We start from the raw sequence: 21,384 nt of genomic DNA on the forward strand, positions 1-21,384 counted from the left end.
GCTAAGGGCCCAAACAGAGGATGTAGTACAGGGCAGTTAAGGGGTCTTGAGCTGGGAAGCCATTCCAAAGGTGCCTGCTCTGATGGTTCTCATGAAGACATGTCACGTTCTTCCCTAATTTCCTCCTCCCCTAATCCTTTAACCTTGCCTGTAGAACACATATTTGATTCCATCAATACATTTTCTTTATTTCCCTGGGCCCTGTTCATTTTTTCCACATCATTTTTAAAGTTACCAAAACTGGACAGAACACCCCAATATAAGACTGGATAATGTAAGTTCTAGGAGTGCGATTACTTGTCAGTGTTTTTAGCGGGGTTAAAGTGAAGACTGAAGAGAACCAGCAACAGAAGTCCCATTTCTTGACAGAGGAATGCAATTAGAAGTGTTTCTATGCAGGATAATTCTGGACGACCCTACAGAAATGTAGATGCTTACTTAGGAGCCATTTGTGTATGTGCCTGAGGAAACGGCCACTTAGGCCTTTAATAAGTACATTTAACAAATGTTTATTGATCGAGATACTCTGTGCACTGTGGAAGAATCACCAGAGTTCTATGTGCCAAGACCACAGTGAGGGGTGGAGACACAATAACAAGCCCTGCTCCTAGAGAGCTTTCTATCTGCAAGAGCTTCAGCCACATTCTTAAACTAGTCGTGACTATGTAAAAGAAGTGACAACACTATAGGAGATGCAAGAGCACCTCCTGTAATCAGTAAAGGCTCTTGGGAGGAGGTGACACTTAGGCTGGGACCTGGATGAGGAAGGTGACAGGCATCAGATGACTGGTACTGTAATGTACTGTAGTCTGTTTCTGCTCCCAAGTCCAACTTCATACACGACACTCCTACCCCATGATGTTCTAATCAAGCGGAATTACCGTCTAGCAATAGCTGACTACATTCCCGTGCATATGTTGTCCCTTTGCTTGGAATGCAAACCTCCCCTCTATTTCTGTTGTGAATGACTCCTCCAGCTGAAGAATGAACTCACTGATATGAGAAAGGGCTCCCCAGGCACTGCAAACTGATCTTTATCACACCATATAAGCACTTCAGATTTTACCTACTCCAGTAAGTAAGCTTTTAGGGCAAGGACTGTGTCTGCCATCACTAATCTCTGCATTCTGGCACAAAGTAAATGCTCAAAAGATTTGCTAAATGGATATAAAGGTGCATTAATAGATGCCAGCTGTACAGACATTGGAAGAGTCCTCCCTTTTCCATGGTTTTGCTTCCCATGGTTTCAGTTATCCTTGGTCAACTATGGTCTGAAAATACTAAAAGGAAAATTCCAGAAACAAACATATCACAAGTTTTGAATTGTGTGCCATTTTGAGTTGCATGATGAAATCTTGAACCTTCCCACTTCATCCCACCCAGGATGTGAATCATCCCTTTGTCCAGCGTATCCACGCTGTCTATGCCACCTGCTCACTACTATATAAGAAAAAATAGTGTATATTGGGTTCAGTACTATCCACAGTATCCACTGGGGGGCCTGGAATGCATTCTCCCTCCGATAAAGCGGGACTACTGTATTTCATTTAATCTTCACGACAATCCTAGAAAGTAGTTCTATTATCTCCTTTTCGTGTTTGTTTGTTTGTTTGTTTGTTTTTGAGATGGAGTCTCACTCTGTCGCCCAGGATGGAGTGCAGTGGCACGATCTCGGCTCACTGCAACCTCCGCCTCCCGGATTCAAGCAATTCTCTGCCTCAGCCTCCCGAGAAGCTGGGATTACAGGTGCCCACCACCATGCCGGTCTAATTTTTGTATTTTTAGTAGAGACGGGGTTTCACCATCTTGGCCAGGCTGGTATTGAACTCCTGACCTCGTGATTCACCCGTCTTGGCCTCCCAAAGCATTGAGATTACAGGCATGAGCCACCGCGCACGGCGAAACTAGAGGCTCATAGCAGTGAACTTGTCATATAGCTATGAAGCTGGGATGTGAATTCTATTTCCTCTGCTCCTCCAGACATTAAAAAAACTAAGTGGACACCCCTCAGGGCTGCAGGGCCAGAGCATCCCTAACAGCTTACAGTAAAATGCTTAACAAACATCAATGGTGCATTTGCATGTGGATTTATGTTTGAATGCAACTAACCTGAATGTTTCCAGCTGCTTAAGGAAAGGACCAAGGCTCAAAGCTGGAGAGTTTCAGACTAGACTAGACTCTTTTTAATGAGATCCAGGAGGGACTTCTGAAGAGCAGGGAGAACTCTCCTTGCCCATGTCTCCCTAAAGCCTGGAAGACTTCACTTCCCTGGAGGTGAGGCCATTTCCCCATCACCACCATATGCGTACTTCAGATTTCACCTGCTCTAGTTGGAAAGCTTTTAGGGTGAGGACTGTGTCTCCCATCACTTATCTCTGTATTCTGGCACATAGTAAATGCTTTAAAAGTTTGCTAAATGAACAAATGAAAATAAAGGCACATTAATAGGCACGAAGGATTTCTAACCCCATGGCAGATGCGAAGGGTTTATAACCCCATGGCAATGATCTAAGTGAGCTGGGGTCACCTCGTTTCCTTAAAAGATAATAGTTCTGCATTTTCATTACATCAAAACTCAGAAACTATTTACTAAATTGTTAGCATATTTAGGAATAAAATTAATTCTCTGACCCAACAAAAAATGCTGTGCTCTAATGCTCAACTCACCACCCCCTCAAGCCCTCTTACTCTTTTCTTTTAAAATCTTTTCCATCTCATATTTCATATGCCAAGCTCCATTCTAGAATAAACTTTTACAACCAAATTATACATCTCTTACAAGTGGGTCATTTTTGAATTGCTGACCTGACCTTTACTATTTTAGGAGGATCAGACAGAAGTTGCTCACCATGAATTCAATGATACTATAAGGCACTGTTCCATTTAGCACCGGTATCTACGCCAGCAACATATACTCACAGTTCAGGGTGAACTAACAGGGACACTAGGAAGACAGCCTTTCCATGAGCCCTTCCCCCTCACCTCATACAAACCCTTTACAACTTTTAAACCTGGAGAATCCTGAAACATGCAATTTCCTTGTCACCAGGTGTGTTATTCAGTGCCCTACATTTTTTCAGCTTGAACTAGAAAACCTCCACCCAGATAAGCTGGGATTTGTTCATTAACCTGCATGTTCCTGTCCCAGGTTCACGTTGCCAATGGCGGGCTGGAGTGGGCTAGAGACAGTTGGTCTTTTAAGACTGACCCTCTCTCCATTCTACAAATGACTTAAAACTCAATCCATTCACATTCTGGAAAAAAGCATTTAAATCTCAACATACCAGAACCTGTAGTGAATAATAGTTGATGTTCAACAAAGTGTATAAACCTACTCAAATGATAATTGCACTTCATGTTAAGCAATAAGCATGACCCCCTTCAAAAAAGCTATTCCTAAAATTTTTTGGGGACTTTTTACCCAGAAAAGGATTTAAGAGTTCAATATTTGAAAACATCCTTTAGGGAAACCTTTCGGAAAGGGAAACATCCTGCCCACCCTTAGAATGTCTGTGTTCTAATGCAGGTTTGTGTTGACCTGTATTTCTAGACGAAGGCACACCTGGACAGTGAGCCACCTCTTCCAGCACTTCTCTCTCTATTCTGACATACACTGACTGCTGAAAAAAGGTTTTTTAAATGAATAAATGAAAATAAAGGAGTATTTGTAGATGTTCCTTCATCCTGCAGCAGAGCCTCTATCTGGAAACTCCAAGATATGTTCCTTCAATCATTCCTGTATGGAAATGCCACCAGCTGTCCCACACTATCAGACGCCTGGGGCTGGCTGTCTACTATACAGATTTTTCTGGTCTTTGATTCTCCTCGTCCCTTCTCTAGCCATCTCCTCCCTAATTGGTGTCCATCCCAGAGAAATGAGAAAGGAAAAGGAAGCAGAAGATATTCTAATCAGTCATTTCTCTTCTACTGGGGCAAAAGGTAGGAAAGAAAAGGAAGTTATTAAAAGAAACTGTTCAGAGTCTCCTGAATTCTAAAGCACTTCCTACAGGGTGTCAATTTATGATGATTGGTTGTGGAATCATGCCAGCTGCAGAAGGAACAGGCTCTTTCAAATCTTCAGAAGACACTTGCACTGCCAGTGGTGATGATTACTCGATCTGGCCATCCTAAAAACCTAAAAAGTGGTCCAGGAAGAAAGGTGAGGAAGGAGAGGGTCAGGAATTTGTAAGGTAGGCCTGCTTGTTTAGCATTACTGGGCAACAGAAGAGAGTTCTATTGCAGCATAAATTTGGGGGTTACCCTAAATGAGTGGGTCTCAACTAAAGGCTGCCCCCCATGGGATACTGAGTTGCTACAACTTAGGGGGCAGGGTGGTAAGCTACTGACATCTAATAGGCAGAGGTCAGAGATACTGCTAAACATCCTACAATGTACATGACAGCTCCCTACAACAAATACTTATACAGCACAAAGGGTTAATAGTGCTGAGATCAAGAAACCCTGGGCCAAACCAAAGCTTATCACCAAGAATTCTGGTCCAGTCTGTGGTTCAGAAAGCACTTGTGATGGAAGAACTAGGAAAGAGTAGAGCAATTCCACATAACAGGAAGTCAGCATAAAGAGGTAAATGATACAAATCACTACAGAAGCATATTCAAAGCTCCCTGTCCCAGAGGTCAGTATTTCAGGCAGCAGCCATCCATTCATTCAACAAATATTTATTGAGCCCCTCCTGTGGCCCAGGTGCTTTCTGGGCCCTGGATCCACTCAACAGATGATAATTTGAAGAATTCCCAGGAATACTGCCAAGTGGTTTGGTTCAAAAACATGGACTGTGGAGCTTGGAGGACTTTTGCCACTGAGAAGAGGAACTGGGCCCTTCTTACTTCCTTGTTTACAGTTTAATTCTCAGTTGAATGTTTCACAAAAGCCATCCCTTTCAGACCCAGGAGCCTTTGGGATTTTTAAAAAAGAATCCTAGGCTGGGTGCAGTGGCTCATGCCTGTAATCCCAGTACTTTGGGAGGCCGAGGAGGGCAGAGCACAAGATCAGGAGTTCGAGACCAGTCTGACCAACATGGTGAAACCCTGTCTCTACTAAAAATACAAAAATTAGCCGGGCATGGTGGTGGGTGCCTGTAGTCCCAGCTACTCAGGAGGAAGCTGAGGTAGGAGAATCGCTTGAACCTGTGAGGCAGAGGTTGCAGTGAGCTGAGATTGTGCCACTGCACTCTAGCCTGGGCGACAGAGCAAAACTCCTTCTAAAAAAAAATACTATTATTTGGGGAAGCTGGGTAAATTTTAAGCCAGGCACGGTGGCTCACGACTGTAATTCCAGCACTTTGGGAGGCCGAGGTGGGCAGATCATGAGATCAGGAGTTCGAGACCAGCCTGGCCAACATGGTGAAACCCCATCTTTACTAAAAATACAAAAAATTAGCCAGGCATGGTGGTGCTAGTCCCAGCTACTCAGAAGGCTGAAGCAGGAGAATTGCTTGAACCCAGGGGGCGGAAGTTGCAGTGAGCCGAGATTGCACCATTGCACTCCAGCCTGGGTGACAGAATAAGACTCTGTCAAAAAAAAAAAAAAAAGAATCCTTTACAAAATTCTCTTGTCTAGAGCGAAACTTGCGAATCCAAATGACTGAGTTGAGAATACTGAGCAAAGGTAATTTCTGTACTGTTCACAATTACCTCATTTATCTTAACAACCCAAACAAAATCTAAAAATGAAGAGGATACAAATGAATATTGGGTCATTCAAATGGTTTCTTCTGCTACAAGGGCAAATGACTTACATCCAGAAACTTTCACTGGCAACTCCTTCATTTAGGACACAGATAAATCACTTTGAAAGATGACTGAAAGGTGACATAATAGCTTGGAGCTTCCATAACTCACTCTGGAGATCATGAGAATGTTTTTTTTTTTTGTCTTTGTTTTGTTTTTTTTGTAACCATCATCTCTCCCCATTTATAGAGTACAATTACCAACCAACAAATAAAGCAACTAGGTGATACCTACAGGTAATAGATAAGCCTCTTTATTATTATCAATTGAGTAGAAATGGCAAACAGCAAAAGTTCTGCCTTAAAACCTCTTCTGGGCCGGGCATGGTGGCTCACGCCTATAATCCCAGCACTTTGGGAGGCCAAGGTGGGTGGATAACCTGAGGTCAGGAGTTCAAGACCAGCCTGGCCAACATAGTGAAACCTCATCTCTACTAAAAATACAAAAATTAGCAGGATGTGGTGGCGCACGCCTGTAATCCCAGCTACGCAGGAGGCTGAGGCAGGAGAATCACTTGAACTCAGGAGGTGGACCTTGCAGTGAGCCAAGATCATGCCACTGCACTCTACACTCCAGCCTGGGTGACAGAGTGAGACTCCCTCTCAAAAAACAAACAAAAAAAAACAAAAAGACAACCTCTTTTGCTGCATTAATACATTAATAAAACATTACCTTCTCTAAATTTAAACATAACACCTAATTAATTCACCAAAATGTCAGTTGTCACCTAAAGCGTTATAGTAACAAGGAAATACCTTGGAATAAAGAAGAATCCTCACAGGAATAGAGAGAGTGGAATGAGCTGATTTTATTCATATTTCAACGATCACTGTAGCCTTCCCTGCTACTATTTACTCTTCCAGTGAAGCCTCAGAGAGAGGCATTTAAGAATTAGCTCTAGTGATGCAAGGGACTCCATTTCCACATGGCCCTTCTCTTGTCTTAACTACAAAATATGTTGTACCAAACAGTCATCACTGCTGTAAGCTCTCTGGCAAGCCCCCAAATCACAAACCTTGGTGATAACTTCCACAAAGCACATACAGCCAGTCACAAATAGATTTATAAAGATAAAACCTTTTTATGACTTCAAGCACCAAAGAGATGACTTTATGAAGGCTGTCATTTATACCACTGTCTTTTGTTATTAAGGAAGCAGAAAATGGAAATAAGAATAGAAAATTGCTATTTTCTAATAGAAATTTAGAAAGCAGAAATAAAAATTGAGCGTTCTATCCATGCCCATAAGAAATATGGTTTCCAATGGGGTTTAATTTTTGTTATCCCATGCCCAGGGTTTTTCAACCAAAAAGAGAATTTGGCCCCTTGTCTTCCTTTTGTAATCAGCTACAATTTTAGCAGCAGAGGCAAGAGATTGGAAGAGATACAGACAATTTTTTTAAAGGCTTATACCCAATGAAACACAGTCTTTTAAAAGCAAGTTGCATGAAAACAAAACATTCAAATCCTGTTTCTTCCTGCAAATAATTTTAAACTAACCAGCTAACTGCTAGCATACCACTGACCTTTGCCTTGGACTCGAAGGTTTTAGGAATAATCTAAAGATAGACATTTTTTTAAGTGATGAATATGATTAAATTACAAACGCCCGTTTTCCCCTTAAAGACCAATAAATAATGTTTCAATTTTAAGCAATAAAAGGTCGAAAAAAACTCAAAATCAACAAGCTATTAATCTAGTCTTTATTACAAATGAAAGACATCAAGGCCCATTTCTCATACGGACTGAGGTGGCAAATGGCAATCTCTTATGTCAAACTACAGTGATGGCACCACCTAATTATGGTTATATTTATAGATATCTGGATTTCATCATAATCAACCTCTCTCTTGCAAAGTGAGAAAAAGAATGTCCACCAAATTAGTCCTGGTGACATAAGATAATGTCTGTCTAATTGATCACAGCATCCTCAAAGCCATTAGCTAGGACCCACGGAAAGAAAAACATTTCAGCTTCTCCACCTGACACCAAACATTCAACTTGCAGGGACCAACACCACTATCTAGAATGATCCCTATAGAACCTCCTTACTGAAGACCGATAAAATCCAGGGGAGAAGGGCGTGAATGGCATCTAAAATGAAGACCCCAAGAATTGTCCTCTATCATCAGGGCTAGGAGATGCAAGGAAGAGTTAAAATCCTGGCTACGTAAGTCAGCATCTCCATCTGAGCCTGGTGAGACCTGACCGAGGGCCCTGTGAGACTTTCAGATCCGCGGGGAAGCCACGCTGTCCGGGATACTTTGAGTTTCTGATCCGTTTCCCACGGTCTGCCACATAGGAGTGTCCTCCGTATTTGGCAGTGGAGTGATAAGGATACAGAGAGATCCTGTGTGTGGGAGAGGAAGGGGTGTAAGAGAACGCATCAGAACGCCTCAGAGGTCCAGGAGAACTCCGTCTCCGGGCCTCTTCCTCGAAGTTGCAAACCTGGGTCTGTATCAGCAGGCAGGGCGGGAGGGGGTGGGGGGACGCCTCACTGCGTGCGCTCCCCGAGGCTGCTGTGACAATGGTAAGAAGATGGACCAGTGAACGGGAAACATGACATGAGGGGGTCTTACTTTTGCAGCTCGCTGCCCAGGGCTGGTAGCCATAGTAGCCAGTGATGCGCAGGATCCGCTCCTCGATGGACGTGAGCCCCACGGGCCCGCTGGTGAGATCCTCCACGGAGCGCGACCATTTCAGATCCTCCTTAATCGCCTCGTCCACCACCAAGTACTTGAGCTGCCGGAGCTGGGGGCTGATGTCGGACAGTCTCCGGGGGCTGACGTCCGGTGACCTCCTCATGCCACTGCGGTCGCAGGCGCCACGGGCAGGTGGGTGGGCAGGGGGAGCATGGACAGAGAGGAGGGGATTCGTGAGGAGCAGATCCCAGGGCGAGAGCAAGAGCGCGGCCGGGGCCCTCCGGGGGCGAGCGCCGCGGCAGAGCCCGCGCTGCTCCCTTCCCGCCGCCACTCACCCACTTCCCCGGGCAGCTGTCCCCAGTGCCCTATCCTGGGCGTCTCGGGGCAGTGCGGGTTGGGGCGAGTGGCGAGGGAAAGAATGACTGAAACTTCCCGAGCAGCTCCACCGCGCGCGCCGCCCTTCCCCGAGCCTCAGACTGCCCAGTGTCCCAGCTGCAAAGGGCTACCCCGGCGCTCCGGCCTCCCGCCCGCCGGCTCGCTCACCCACGCCCGGGGCGCTACTCACACGGCAATGCTCTTGCCCCTGGGTGCGCCGCTGGGAAACTCTCGAATCCCCATAGGCAAAGACAGAGTGGGACCGGCAGCTCCCAGACTTGAGGCGGAGGGGCCGCGGGCCGGAGCTCCCTGCAGCCGCTAGCCGGGGAAGACTGGAGTGCGCTGCCCACCGAGGGTCTGCGCCGCGCCGGCCGCCCCGGGCCGCTTTGTGCGCGCCCGCGCGGTCTGTACCCGAGCGCCTCCGCGGCGTGCGGCACGATGCAGGCGCGGCGGTTCAGCCCGTTGACTCCAGGCCGGCCCGCGCGCTCGCCGCAACGACCCGGCAGCCGAGGCAGCGCCGCGCCCCACGCCCGTCACCGTCGCCGCCGCCCTAGCACACCGCAGGCGTGAGTCTCGCCGCGACCGGGAGAGCCCTCCCAGCTGTGCGCTCTCGAGGCACCTGGTCGGGCGGGGAGGCGTCGGGTCGGGGCGCACAGGGGCCAGGCGGGGGCGCTGCTGCCCACTTCCCGCCTCCCGGGCGTGCGCTCCGCCCCGGAGCCCGCACCTCGCGCCCGCGCTCCGCCTGGAAGCCTTGGGGCACCGGACGCGCTCCTCCACCCTTCTCTTTTGACTCAAACCCTGCTGCTCCCAGTTCAGTACTTTTCTCTCTCTCTCACACACACACACACACTCTCTCTCTCTCTATGTATATGTCTGTCTCTCTCTTTCTCTAAATTAGCAAAACTACTTGGAAAGAAAGAAACCTGGTTCCATGCTCAGCATGCCAAGTGAATAAATGGCGTTTCATAGCAACGCTGAGACACAAAATGTATTATCTATTACGCTGTGGGGATCTCTCAGTCAGACCTGGTCCTCAGAGAGCTTACTTTCCCACTGATGATGCAATTACGAAATCAGTTATCTCTTCATAGATTTCCATTTTAAAAGCTTCTCATCTGTTTCCTTACCACCCCACTGCCCCCGACGGCCGAAAGGCATTCTCTTCAGACTACCTAATCACCTTTCATAATATTATTTTTCATCGGGGCAAATTTAGAAAAGATAGAAGTATGTGGAGAAGAAAATATCCATTATCCAGCCAAAAATGACGACTTTCAATTATGAACGTATTCTCTTCCAGGCTTTTTTCCAATGCAAAATACAGTTGTCACAAAAATCGGAATGAAATTGTACACACTACTTTATGTACTGCTTTTTTATATTAAAATCATATTGTATAGCAGCAAACTATGAATAGAGGGGAACTTTCTCAACTTGAAAAAGAACATTTACAAAAGCGTACAGCTAACACCATGCTTAATGGTGAGAAACTAGAAGCTTTCCTGTTAAAATAAGGAACAGGGCAAGTATGTCTCTACTCAGCAATCCTTTTCAGCATCATACTGAAAGTCCCAGCTAATGAAATTAGACAAGAAAAGGAAATTAAAAGTATACGTATTGTGAAGGAAAAGGTAAAAGAAAACTGTCTTTGCAGCTGACATGACTGTTGATGTAGAAAAATTTCAATTGACAAAAAAACTCTCCTGTTACTAATAAGCAATTATGGTAAGATTGAAGGATACAAAATTAATGTACAAAAGTCAACTGCTTTTCTATATACTAGCAACGAACAATGGGAATTTGAAATTAAAACCACAATACTATTTATATTAGCACACCACTCAAATGAAATATTTAGGTACAAATCTAATAAATATGTACAATATCTATATGAGAAAAACTACAAAACTGTGATGAAAGAAATCAAAGAACTAAATAGAGAGATATTTTATGTTCATGGATGGAAAAATTTAATATTGTTAAGATGTCAGTTCTTCCCAACTTCATCTATAGATTCAAAGTAATTCCAATCAGAATCCCAGGAGGTTATTTTGTGAATATCACAAACTGATTCTCAAGTTCATATGAAAAGGCAAAAGACCCATAATAGCCAACACAATATTAAAGGAGAAGAACAAATTCTGAGGACTGACATTGCCCAACTTCAAGACTTACTATAGTTACGGTAATCAAGACAGTGTGGTATTGGTGAAAGAGCAGACAAATAGATTAATGGAACAGAATAGAGAGGCCAAGATAGACCCACACATAAGAGTCAAGTGATCTTTGACAAAGGAGCAAAAGAAATCTAATGGAGAAAAGATCACCTTTTCAACAAATGGTGCTAGAACAACTAGACATCCAATCACAAAAAAAAAAGAAAGAAAGAGAAAAAAAGAAAAGAAGCTGGATACATAGATACAGACCTTACACCTTTCACAAAAATTAACTCAAAATAGATCATAGACCTAAATATAAAATGCAAAACTATAAAACTCTTAGAAGATAAAAAGGAGAAAACCTAGGTGACCTTGGGTTTGTAAATGACATCTTAGATACAACATCAAAGGCATGATCCATGAAAGTAAAAATTGTTATTGGACTTCGTTAAGATTAATAACTTCTGCTCTACAAAAGACACTGTTAAAACAATGGGAAGAAAAGCTACAGACCAATAGAAAGTACGTCAAATCATATACATGATTAAGAACTGTTATAAAAAATAAGAATAATTAGAACTCAACAATAAGAAAATGATCCCAATTAAAAAATTAGCAAAACAGCTGAACAAACATATCAATAGAGATGATATACAGATGGTAAATCAGCACATGAAAAGATGCTCCACATCATACATCATTAGGGAATTCCAAATTAAGACAAAAAAGATGTATTGCTATACACCTACTAGAATGAATAAAATACCAAACGCTGACAACATCAAATGCTGGCAGGATGTGGAACAGCAAGAAGTCTCTCATTCATTGCTGGTGGGAATGCAAAATGGTACAGCACTTTGGTAGACAGTTTGAGTTTCTTACCAAATTAATCATACTGTTACCATGCAACCCATCAGTCATGCTCCTTGATATTTACCTGGATGAGTTCAAAACTTAAGTCCCCACAAAAATCTGCACACAAATGTTTATAGGAACTTTTTTCATAATTGCCAAGATGTCCTTCAGTAGCTGAATGAATAAACATACTGTGGTACATCCATACAAAAGAATATTCCATTCAGTGATAAAATGAGCTATCAAGCTGCAAAAAGACATGAAGGAAATTGAAAACATATTGCTAAGTGAAAGAAACCGGTCTGAGAGAGGCAAAACTATGGAGATAGTTTAAAGATCACTGGTTCCCAATGACTGGGGAGAGGATGGGATGAACAGGCAGAACACAGAGGATTTTTAGGGCAGTGGGTTGATTTTGTATAGTACTGTAATGGTAGATATATATCATTATACATATGTCAAAACTCAGTGGATGCACAACCCTAAGAGTCAACCCCAATGTAAACTATAGACTTTGGGTGATAGTGATGTGTCAATGTTGGCTCATTATTTGTAACGAATGTACCACTGGTGCAGGATGTTGACGTGGGTGGAGAGAAGCTGTGGTGTGTGACAGGGGGAAGGTATTTAAAAACTTTCTGTACTTTCTCCTCAAATTTGCTGTGAACCTGAAATTGTTCTTAAAAAAAAGTCTATTTTAAAAACTTCATTATGCTGCTTTTCTATGTCACTATGTTCTTCTAAAATATATTCCAGTTTTATTAAGGTTAAGTGACAAATAGAAATTATATATGCTTACAGTGTAAAACATGATGTTTTGATATATGGATACACTGTAAAATGATTAAATCAAACTAATTATCATATCTGACACACCAAATACTTAACATTTTTTAGGAGAACATGTAAGATTTACTCTGTGAGCAGTTTTCAAGTATACATACATTATTGTTAACTATACTCACCACGCTGTATGTTAGAACCCTAGATCTTATTCACCCTGTCTAACTGAAACCTTGCACACTTTGACCAACATCTTCTCATTCCTCCCCATAGTCACAGCTTCTAGCAATCACCATTCTGCTCTCCGCTTCTATGAGTTCAACTTTTTAAAATGTTCCACTTGTAAGTGAGATCATGTGGTATTTGTCTTTCCATACCTGGCTTACTTTACTTAGCACAATGTCCTTCAGGCTTATCCATGTTATTGCAAATGACGGGATTGTCTTTTCTTTTTGAGGCTGAAGAGTATTTCATTGCATGTGTGTGTATAAATATATGTGTATATATAATATTTTATTTATCTATTCATCCATCAATTGACACTTAGGATGATTTCATAACTTGACTATTGTGAACAGTGCTGCAATAAACATAGGAGTGCAGATATCTCTTTGATATACTGATTTCATTTCCTGTGGATATATTCCCAGAAATCGGTTTGCTGGATCATATGGTAGTTCTATTTTTAGTTTTCTCAGTTACCTGCATACATTTTCCCATAATGGCTGTATTAATTTACATTCCCACCAACAGTTTATAAGAGTTCCCTTCTCTCCATAGCCTCACCAATACTTGTTTTATTTTGTCTTTTTGAAGAAAGCCATTTAAAAAGGTGTAAGGTGATATTTCGTTGTCATTTTAATTTGCATTTCTCTTATAATTACTGACATTGAGCATTTTTTCATATACCTTTTGGCCATTTGTGTGTCTTCTTTTGAGAAATGTCTATTCCTGTCCTTTGTCCATTTTTTAATTGGGTTATTTGTTTTGTTGCTACTGAGTTTTTGTGTTCCTTATGTATTTTGGTGATTAACCTCTTATCAGATATATGGTTTATAAGCATCTTCCTTCATTCCTTATGTTGTCTCTTCACTCTGTTGATTATTTCCTTTGGTGGGCAGAAACTTTTCAGTGTGATGCAATCCTATTTATCTATTTTTGCTTTTGTTGAGTGTGCTTTGGGGTTCATATCCAAAAAATTGTGAAGAGTCAATTTTTTTTAAAAAAAAGCAAAATTGACAAACCTTTAGCTAGACAAACTAGAAAAAAGAGAGAAGACTCAAATAAATCAGAACTGAAAAAGGAAATATTGCAACTGATACCACAGAAATACGAAGTATCTTAAGAAACTACTATGAACAACTATACACCAACAAACTGGATAACCTAGAAAAAAATGGATAAATTCCTAGAAACATACAACTACCCAGACTAACTAATGAAGACATAGAAAATCTGAATAGACCTATAATTAGTAAGAAGATTGAACCAGTAATTAAAATCCTCCCAAGAAAGAAAAGCCCAGGACCTAATGGCTTCACTGATGAATTCTAAAAAACATTTAAGAATGAGTTAATATCAGTCCTTCTCAAACTTTTCCAAAAAATTGAAGAGAAGGGAAGACTTTCCAATTTATTTTAAGAAGCCAGCTTACCATAATACTGAAGCCAGAGAAGAAGGCTACAAAAAAGGAAAACTATAGACCAATATCCCTGATGAACGTAGATGCAAAAGTCCTAAACAAAATACTGGCAAACCAAATTCAACAGCATATTAAAGGGATCATACACCATGATCAAGTGGGATTTATCCCTGGGACGCAGGAATTGATTAATATACACAAATCAATGTAATATACCACATCAATAGAGCGAAGGATAAAAAACCACATGATCATCTTATTAAATGTAGAAAAAACACTTGACAAAATTCAATATCCTTCCATGATAAAAGCTCTCAACAAATTAGGCATAAAAGGAATATATCTCAACATAATAAAATCCATGTATAAAAACCCACAGCTAACATTATACTCAATGATGAAAAGTTAAAAATGTTTCCTCTAAGGTTTGGAAAAAGACAAAGATGTCACTCTCATCACTTTTATTCAATATAGTACTAGAAGTCCTAGTGAGATCAACCGGACAAGAAAAGAAATAAAAGAAATCCATATTGGAAAGAATGAAGTAAAATTGTCTTTTTTTGGCAGATGACATTATCATATATATATATATATATATATATATGATATATATCACCCTAAAATCTCCAACAAAAAAAACTGTTAGAATAAATGAATTCAATAAAGTTACAGGATACAAAATCAAAATACAAAAATCAATTGCTTTCCTATACACTATACACTATCTACAAAGATCTGAAAAAATATTTCAAGAAATAAATCCTATTTATAATAGCTACCAAAAAATTTAAAATTTTAGGAGTAAATTTAACCAAAGAGGTAAAACATTTGTTCACTGATTTTAAAACATTGATGAAAGAAATTTAAGGTGACACAAATAAATGGAAATATATCCCATGTTCATGGATTGGAAGATTAGTATTGTTAAAATGTCTATATCACCCCAAGTTATCCACAGATTCAATGCAATCCCTATCAAAATTCCAATGCCATTTTTTTACATAAATAGAAAAACAATCTTGAAATTTGTGTGGAACCCTGTAAGACCCTGAATAGCCAAAGCAATCTTGAGCAAAAACAATGAAGGTGGAAGCATCACACTACATGATTTCAAAATGCACTGCAAAGCTATAGTAATCAAAACAGCATGTTACTGCCATGAAAACAGACCTATACCCTACTGGAACAAAAGTGAGAGCCCAGAGATAAATTCACACATTTAGTTAAATGATCTTTGGCAAAGGTGCTAAGAACATACAATGGGGAAAGGAAAGTCTCTTTAATAAATAGTATTGGGAAAACTGGATAACCACATGCAGAAGAATGACATTTGACCCTTATTTCAAACCATATACAAAAATCAACTCAAGATGGATTGAAGACTTAAACATAAGACCTGATACTATCAAACTCATAAAGAAAGCACAGGGAGAAATCTTGACATTGTTCTGGGCAGTAATTTTTTGGATAAAATATTATTCTCACTTGCTGTATTGTTATTGTATAGCTGTTATAATAATAAAAACTACAAAGCCATTATTTTAAAAGTAACAAGTAATATCTGGGTGTATAAATTAAAAATAAGATCCTTCATAATTCTACATAAATTTGACTCTTCTTTTTGTGAGATCCTTAGAAACAAGGTGCTCTCTCTCCCTCTTTCTGTGTGTGTGTGAATGCATGTGCACTTTTGTGTGTGCCAGAAAGCTTTTAATCCCTCTTTCTGAGACTGTAGGACAAGACTCCTTTTTTCCTTATACCTGAAGTATTTCATCTTAAGCTAGTCTTGAACTACTACAAAGAACACCTCATCGAATGTTTCTCAGAGCATCCTTAGGGGATCATTGAGCACAACCCGACATGAGATCACTCATGACAGTTGTTTAAATGCTAATTCTGAATCATCACCTCTCAAAGTTGGCATGGGAGTTGTAAATTTCACTGAATTCCCCAGACAAACTTTATGCACACTAATGTTTGAGAACCACTAATGTAAACAATGACCGAAGTTTTGTTAGCTCAAAATCCTCCCCTTGCTTTTAAAATCACGTTGGGTAAACTAAGGGTAAGATTTAGGCATAACCAGAATATAGGCCTCTCCCCATTTAATCACCACATTCTCTCTCTTAGGCTGCTCTAACTCTGGGTAAGGTCTTTAACCTTTCTATCAGTTCCCTCATCAATATAAAAGGGAAGACCTTGTAAGACTGTTGTAAAGATACAATGCATTAATATATGTCAAGTGCTTAGCACATGCCCCGTACTCAACAGATCTGAGCTAATATAATTAACAGTGCAGCTAAAGGTTGACTTCGGCTTTTTGACAGCCACATGAAACTGTTGACTCATACCCAAGTTTCATGTTGACTAAAATCCCTATTTAATTTTTACATGTGCAGTTGCTAAGCCACATCACTCTCCTCTCCCTTTTAAAAAGTCAATAGCTTGGGGTTTGGAATCAAATACAATGGCTTAAATACTGGCTTCTCCACTCACCAGCTGGACAAACTGGGAAAGGTATTGAACTCCTCCAATCCTCATTTTTCGCATCAATCTCAAATAGTTATTATAAAGATTAAATGAATTGAACAATTAAGAAGTCAGCACAGCGCAGAGCCTGAGTTTAGTGCTCAGTAAATATTGCAATGATTATTATCAGTAAATATTGCAATGATTATTATTGTCACTTCTATAACGTTTCCACTTGTCAAATGTAGCAATTTCCATAACATCTCAGGAAGTTTCTGGATCTGGACTTTGTCAGCCATTGCAATTACTGCTGCTGCTCCCACCAAGTGCTACAGGGGAACCTCTTTTATCTCCTTACCCCTCGGTACCCTCACCTCTCCAGACAGTTCTCTTTATGGCTATAACTCTCAAGTTAAATACTTTGGCTTGGACCATGTGATACCAGGTGTGCATTCACTAGTTGAGGCCAGCAAACCACTCTTCCAATCAGCTGTGGTCAGCCAGCATTATACCATAAATGCCACATTGCAGAACAGCTACCATAGGTTCTTCTATTATCCACATGTCAATTAACACCTAATGCTTTGCATTTTGGCACAGTGAATATCAGAAGTGGGCTCTCACTGGTGAAAATTTTGCTTTTTAAATGGTATCTATAAGTGTAAGAAATGAGTTTTCCTTGGGGAATTACAGATGTACATGGTGTGTGGATTGGATACAATATTTCAGAGACCCTCTCCATCAGGTTACCCAGGATTTAACTTCTATTCCTAGGGATAGTACCCAAAATTTGCCATCGTTTTTCCAGCCAACATTTATATATTTTTAGTTGCCTGATGCCAACTCTAAGAGTAGTAGAGCAGGACGCAGTGGCTCACACCTATAATTCCAGCAGTTTGGGAAGCTGAAGTGGGTGGACCACCTGAGGTCAGGAGTTTGAGACTAGCCTGACAACTATGGAGAAACCCGTCTTTACTAAAAATACAAAAATTAGCTGGGCATGGTGGTGCGTGCTTGTAATCCCAGCTACTTGGGAGGCTGAGGCAGGAGAATCGCTTGAACCTGGGAGGCGGAGGTTGCAGTGAGCCGAGATCATCGTGCCACTGCACTCCAACCTGGGCAAAGAATCCTGCTCTAGAATATTGTTGCTTCTGAGTGAGCTTTTTATGTTTTTTTGTGGTTAGAGGGTCTATAAGAACAGAATGCTGCCCTTTGTGTGGGCTACGAAACAGGCCATATAAACATTTTTCTGAACACTTGCCAGTAAATGCTGTTTGTTTAATAACTGTGCATGTGTGGTACAATTTGGTGTAACTTGATTTTATTATAACCTGTAGACATTATGGGTGCCTCAAGAATATCAACAAGATCTTGAGACCAGCTCTGCCTGGGATATTCAGAATCCTCAGAATCACAAAGCAGAAATTCTCTATGCTCCTGGTTCTTAAAGTTTATAGTTCTCCAGAATCACCTCAGATGCTACTTCAAAATGCAGGCTCTCATATCCTATCCAATTATAGGGAAGGTTCCCCCCTCCAAGTAGGCCTGATAAGCTAAATTTTAATAGGCAACCTGATGAGGCTGATGTAGATAACTAGTGAATGACACCCCTTAGAGAAAGGAGTGTCTCAAAACCATGTGGAAGCATTTTTACACACTAATTTCAGACTGCTCTTCAGATCCCTCAGTAAGAAACTTCTATATATGGACTGCAATTAAGCATTTTTCAAAGAGCTTCTCTGTGGTTCTTTTAACATATTTGCCATAGTTATGTTAAAGTTCTTATCTGTTAGCTCTAATATGGAGGTCATATGTGAATATGCTTCTATTGTCTATTTTTCTGTTGATTTTTGGTCATATTTTCTTGCTTATTTGCATGTCTAGTAATTTTTTCCTATTCTAGATGTTTTGATTTGAAACACTATAGAGCCTTCAGATGATTGTATTCCCCAGAAGAGAATATTTTCTTCTTCTGTTAATCAGGTAGCATGACAAATAGATCATCTTAACCTAATCAGACAGTAAACTGGCTTGAGGTTTAATTGCAGTTTTAGTAAGGTTCTAGCTCTACTTTTCCCTTTTTCTTTGTGCATTGTCCTCCTAGGGCTTTCACAGCAAGAAATCTATCTCTGGGCTTCAGAGATCCCCAGCCCAGGTCTCCAGCCACCTATCTTTATAGCTTTAAAAATCGCTAAATAGCTTAAGAGAGAGACTGTTGGCATTTTTTAGTCAGGCCCTCTCTCGGTGAGTCTTTGTTGCTTAATCACCACTAAGATATGGCTTCTTCTGTCTTTAGAAGTTTTGACCTACTTCTTCCACCTCTCATCCAACCCCAGAACTTAGTAAATATTCCATGGGGAAAACTTGGGGCCCTTTAAGTTTCTAATTTATTCCCCAGCTCTGTTTAATCACTGAAACCCTCACTAATTTCACTGATCTTAGGAAAAGGCCCTCTTCCAGGGTCTTTTTCAACTTTTGGCTTGCACTCCAAATTGGCAAGTGCTCCCAGGTATAAAACAAACCAACAAAAAACAAACAAATGGCTGTTGGCAACCATCAGCTCACCTTAGAATAGAATTAATTCTCTAGATAATTAATTCACCTAATACATGTTCCTTCCACAGCTTTCTGATGTCTTTAAAAATATATAATGGCTTTTCTAATTGTTGGCACTCCAAAATTTGATACATCCTATCTGCATGTAGATATATTCCTGATACACAATTTTATATATGTTTATCTATTTTTCTTTTTCAAAACATCTGTGTAATTATATCAAAGCTAACACATTTATCAGGATATATTCAGAAATGTAACATGTAAAGATGCTTTTCCCCTTCTGTCTTCCCTATGGTTCCTGGGTTAATTTGAAGGAAAGGGGTCAAGGATAGAAATGATCATGCACTGGCTTCATTTTGCTTAGCTGGCACTGTATTCACTTTTGATTGATTTCAGTTCTGAGACGAGGGTTTCAACAGCAACCAGTCAATATATCTGTATCCTCTGTCTAAAGGAATTATACTCACTGCCTGAATGAAGTTATGTGCTTTTCATTTTCTTCCCATAATAAAACCTCAATGAGTAAATTTCTTCCAATGAGTCCTGGGTTGAAAGCCAAGCTGATCATATGCTACTTTCAAATAAGGAATAAATTCTGCATATATGTTTCTATAGCTTACAGTCAGCCCTCTATATTTCCGAGTTCTACATTGTTGGAGTCAACCAGCCTCAGACAAAAACTATTTGGAAAAAACACAATACAAAAGAATACAAATTTAAAAATCAACACATAACATACAATATACCCAGAAAACAAACCTGCACATGTACCCCCCAAATCTAAAATAAAAGTTGAAATTATAAAAATCAAAATAAAAACAACAAAAAACCCCAGTACATTATAACAACTGTTTACACAGCATTTACATTGCATTAGGTATTATAAGTAATCTATGGATGATTTAAAATATTCAGGAGAATGTGTGTAGTTTATATGCAAATTATTTGAGCAGACATGAGCGTCTGCAGATTTTGGTGGGGTTGGGGGATAAAAGGGTTGTCCTGGAATCAATTCCCCATGGATAATAACTGTATTTTTTAAATCACCAAATGAAAGTTTAACTCATTAACTTTTAAAAATAACTTTATTAAAAATGTGTTTTTTGACATGAGAATGATTTATTTTTTACAAAAGGTCCAAGTTTCCTGAAATATTTAGGATATTTACATATACGTCTGTTTTTAAATTAATTAAATAAAAATGTATTGAGTACATGCTGTGTGCTAGGTTCTAAGACGGAGGCTAGTAAGACAAATAAGACAGTCATTTTCTGCCCTTAACAAACCCACAACGTAATAAATACACAGACAAACAATTGCAACGTAGTGCAACATGGGCCATGGTGGATGCATGCAAATGACACTAGGGAAGCATGCAGGAGGGATTTACAAGTCAGTACTAGAGAAAGAATAAAGAAGATGGGGCACCAGAGAGATGTCAGATAAGGCTTCCTAGATTAGATGACTGACATGGTTTGGCTCTGTGTCCCCACACAAATCTCATGTCGAATTGTAATCCCCATGTGTCAGGGGAGGGACCTGGTGGAAGGCAACTGGATCATGGGGGTGGACTTCCCCCATGCTGTTCTCATAACAGTGAGTGAGTTCTCATCTGATGGCTTAAAGGTGTGACACCTCCCCCCTCACTCTCTCTCGCTCTCCTGTTGCCCTGTGAAGAAGCTGCTTGCTTCCCCTTCACCTTCTACCATGACTGTAAGTTTCCTGAGGCCTCCCAGTCATGCTTCCTGTGTAGCCTGCAGAACTGTGAGTCAATTAAACCTCGTTTCTTCACAAATCACCCAGTCTCATGTAGTTATTTATAGCAGCATGAAAATGGACTAATACAATGACACAAATTAGTTTTGAAAAATAAATAGAAATTAGCCAGGAAAACAAGAAGAAGGAGTTAAAGAAGGAAAAAGCAATAGGTGCAAAGGCCTGGAGGTGTAAGACAGCAACCTATTTAGAGGGTACAGTATGGATGGGGAGGCTGTAATAGGTGGAGAGTGGAGAAGCCACAAAGAGCTTTGTAAATAAAGCCACCATTATTACTTCTTGGAATACTGAAGTAGAATCCTAACTGGCTCCTTCCCACATCCACTCCCTCTACCTCCTTTGCCAGAGCAATCCTTGCAAAGGCCATTTGATCA

At 40.6% G+C, this 21,384-nt stretch overlaps 1 protein-coding gene across 1 annotated transcript in view; it reads right to left on the minus strand.

Moving 5' to 3' along the window:
* Window positions 1-14,705, minus strand: part of SLC35F3 (solute carrier family 35 member F3) — a 424,209-nt gene extending 409,504 nt beyond the window's left edge. Inside the window, exons 1-2 of the mRNA XM_003824486.5 lie at window positions 8,958-14,705; window positions 8,330-8,559 (exon numbers count right to left, since the gene is read on the minus strand). Of these exons, the coding sequence (XP_003824534.3) occupies window positions 8,330-8,559; window positions 8,958-9,010 (283 nt within the window). The 5' untranslated portion in view covers window positions 9,011-14,705. The remainder of the gene's footprint in view (window positions 1-8,329; window positions 8,560-8,957) is intronic.
* Between the last annotated feature and the right edge of the window lie 6,679 nt (window positions 14,706-21,384).

This window comes from Pan paniscus, chromosome 1 (genome assembly GCF_029289425.2).
Source record: "Pan paniscus chromosome 1, NHGRI_mPanPan1-v2.0_pri, whole genome shotgun sequence".
NCBI lineage: Eukaryota > Metazoa > Chordata > Mammalia > Primates > Hominidae > Pan > Pan paniscus.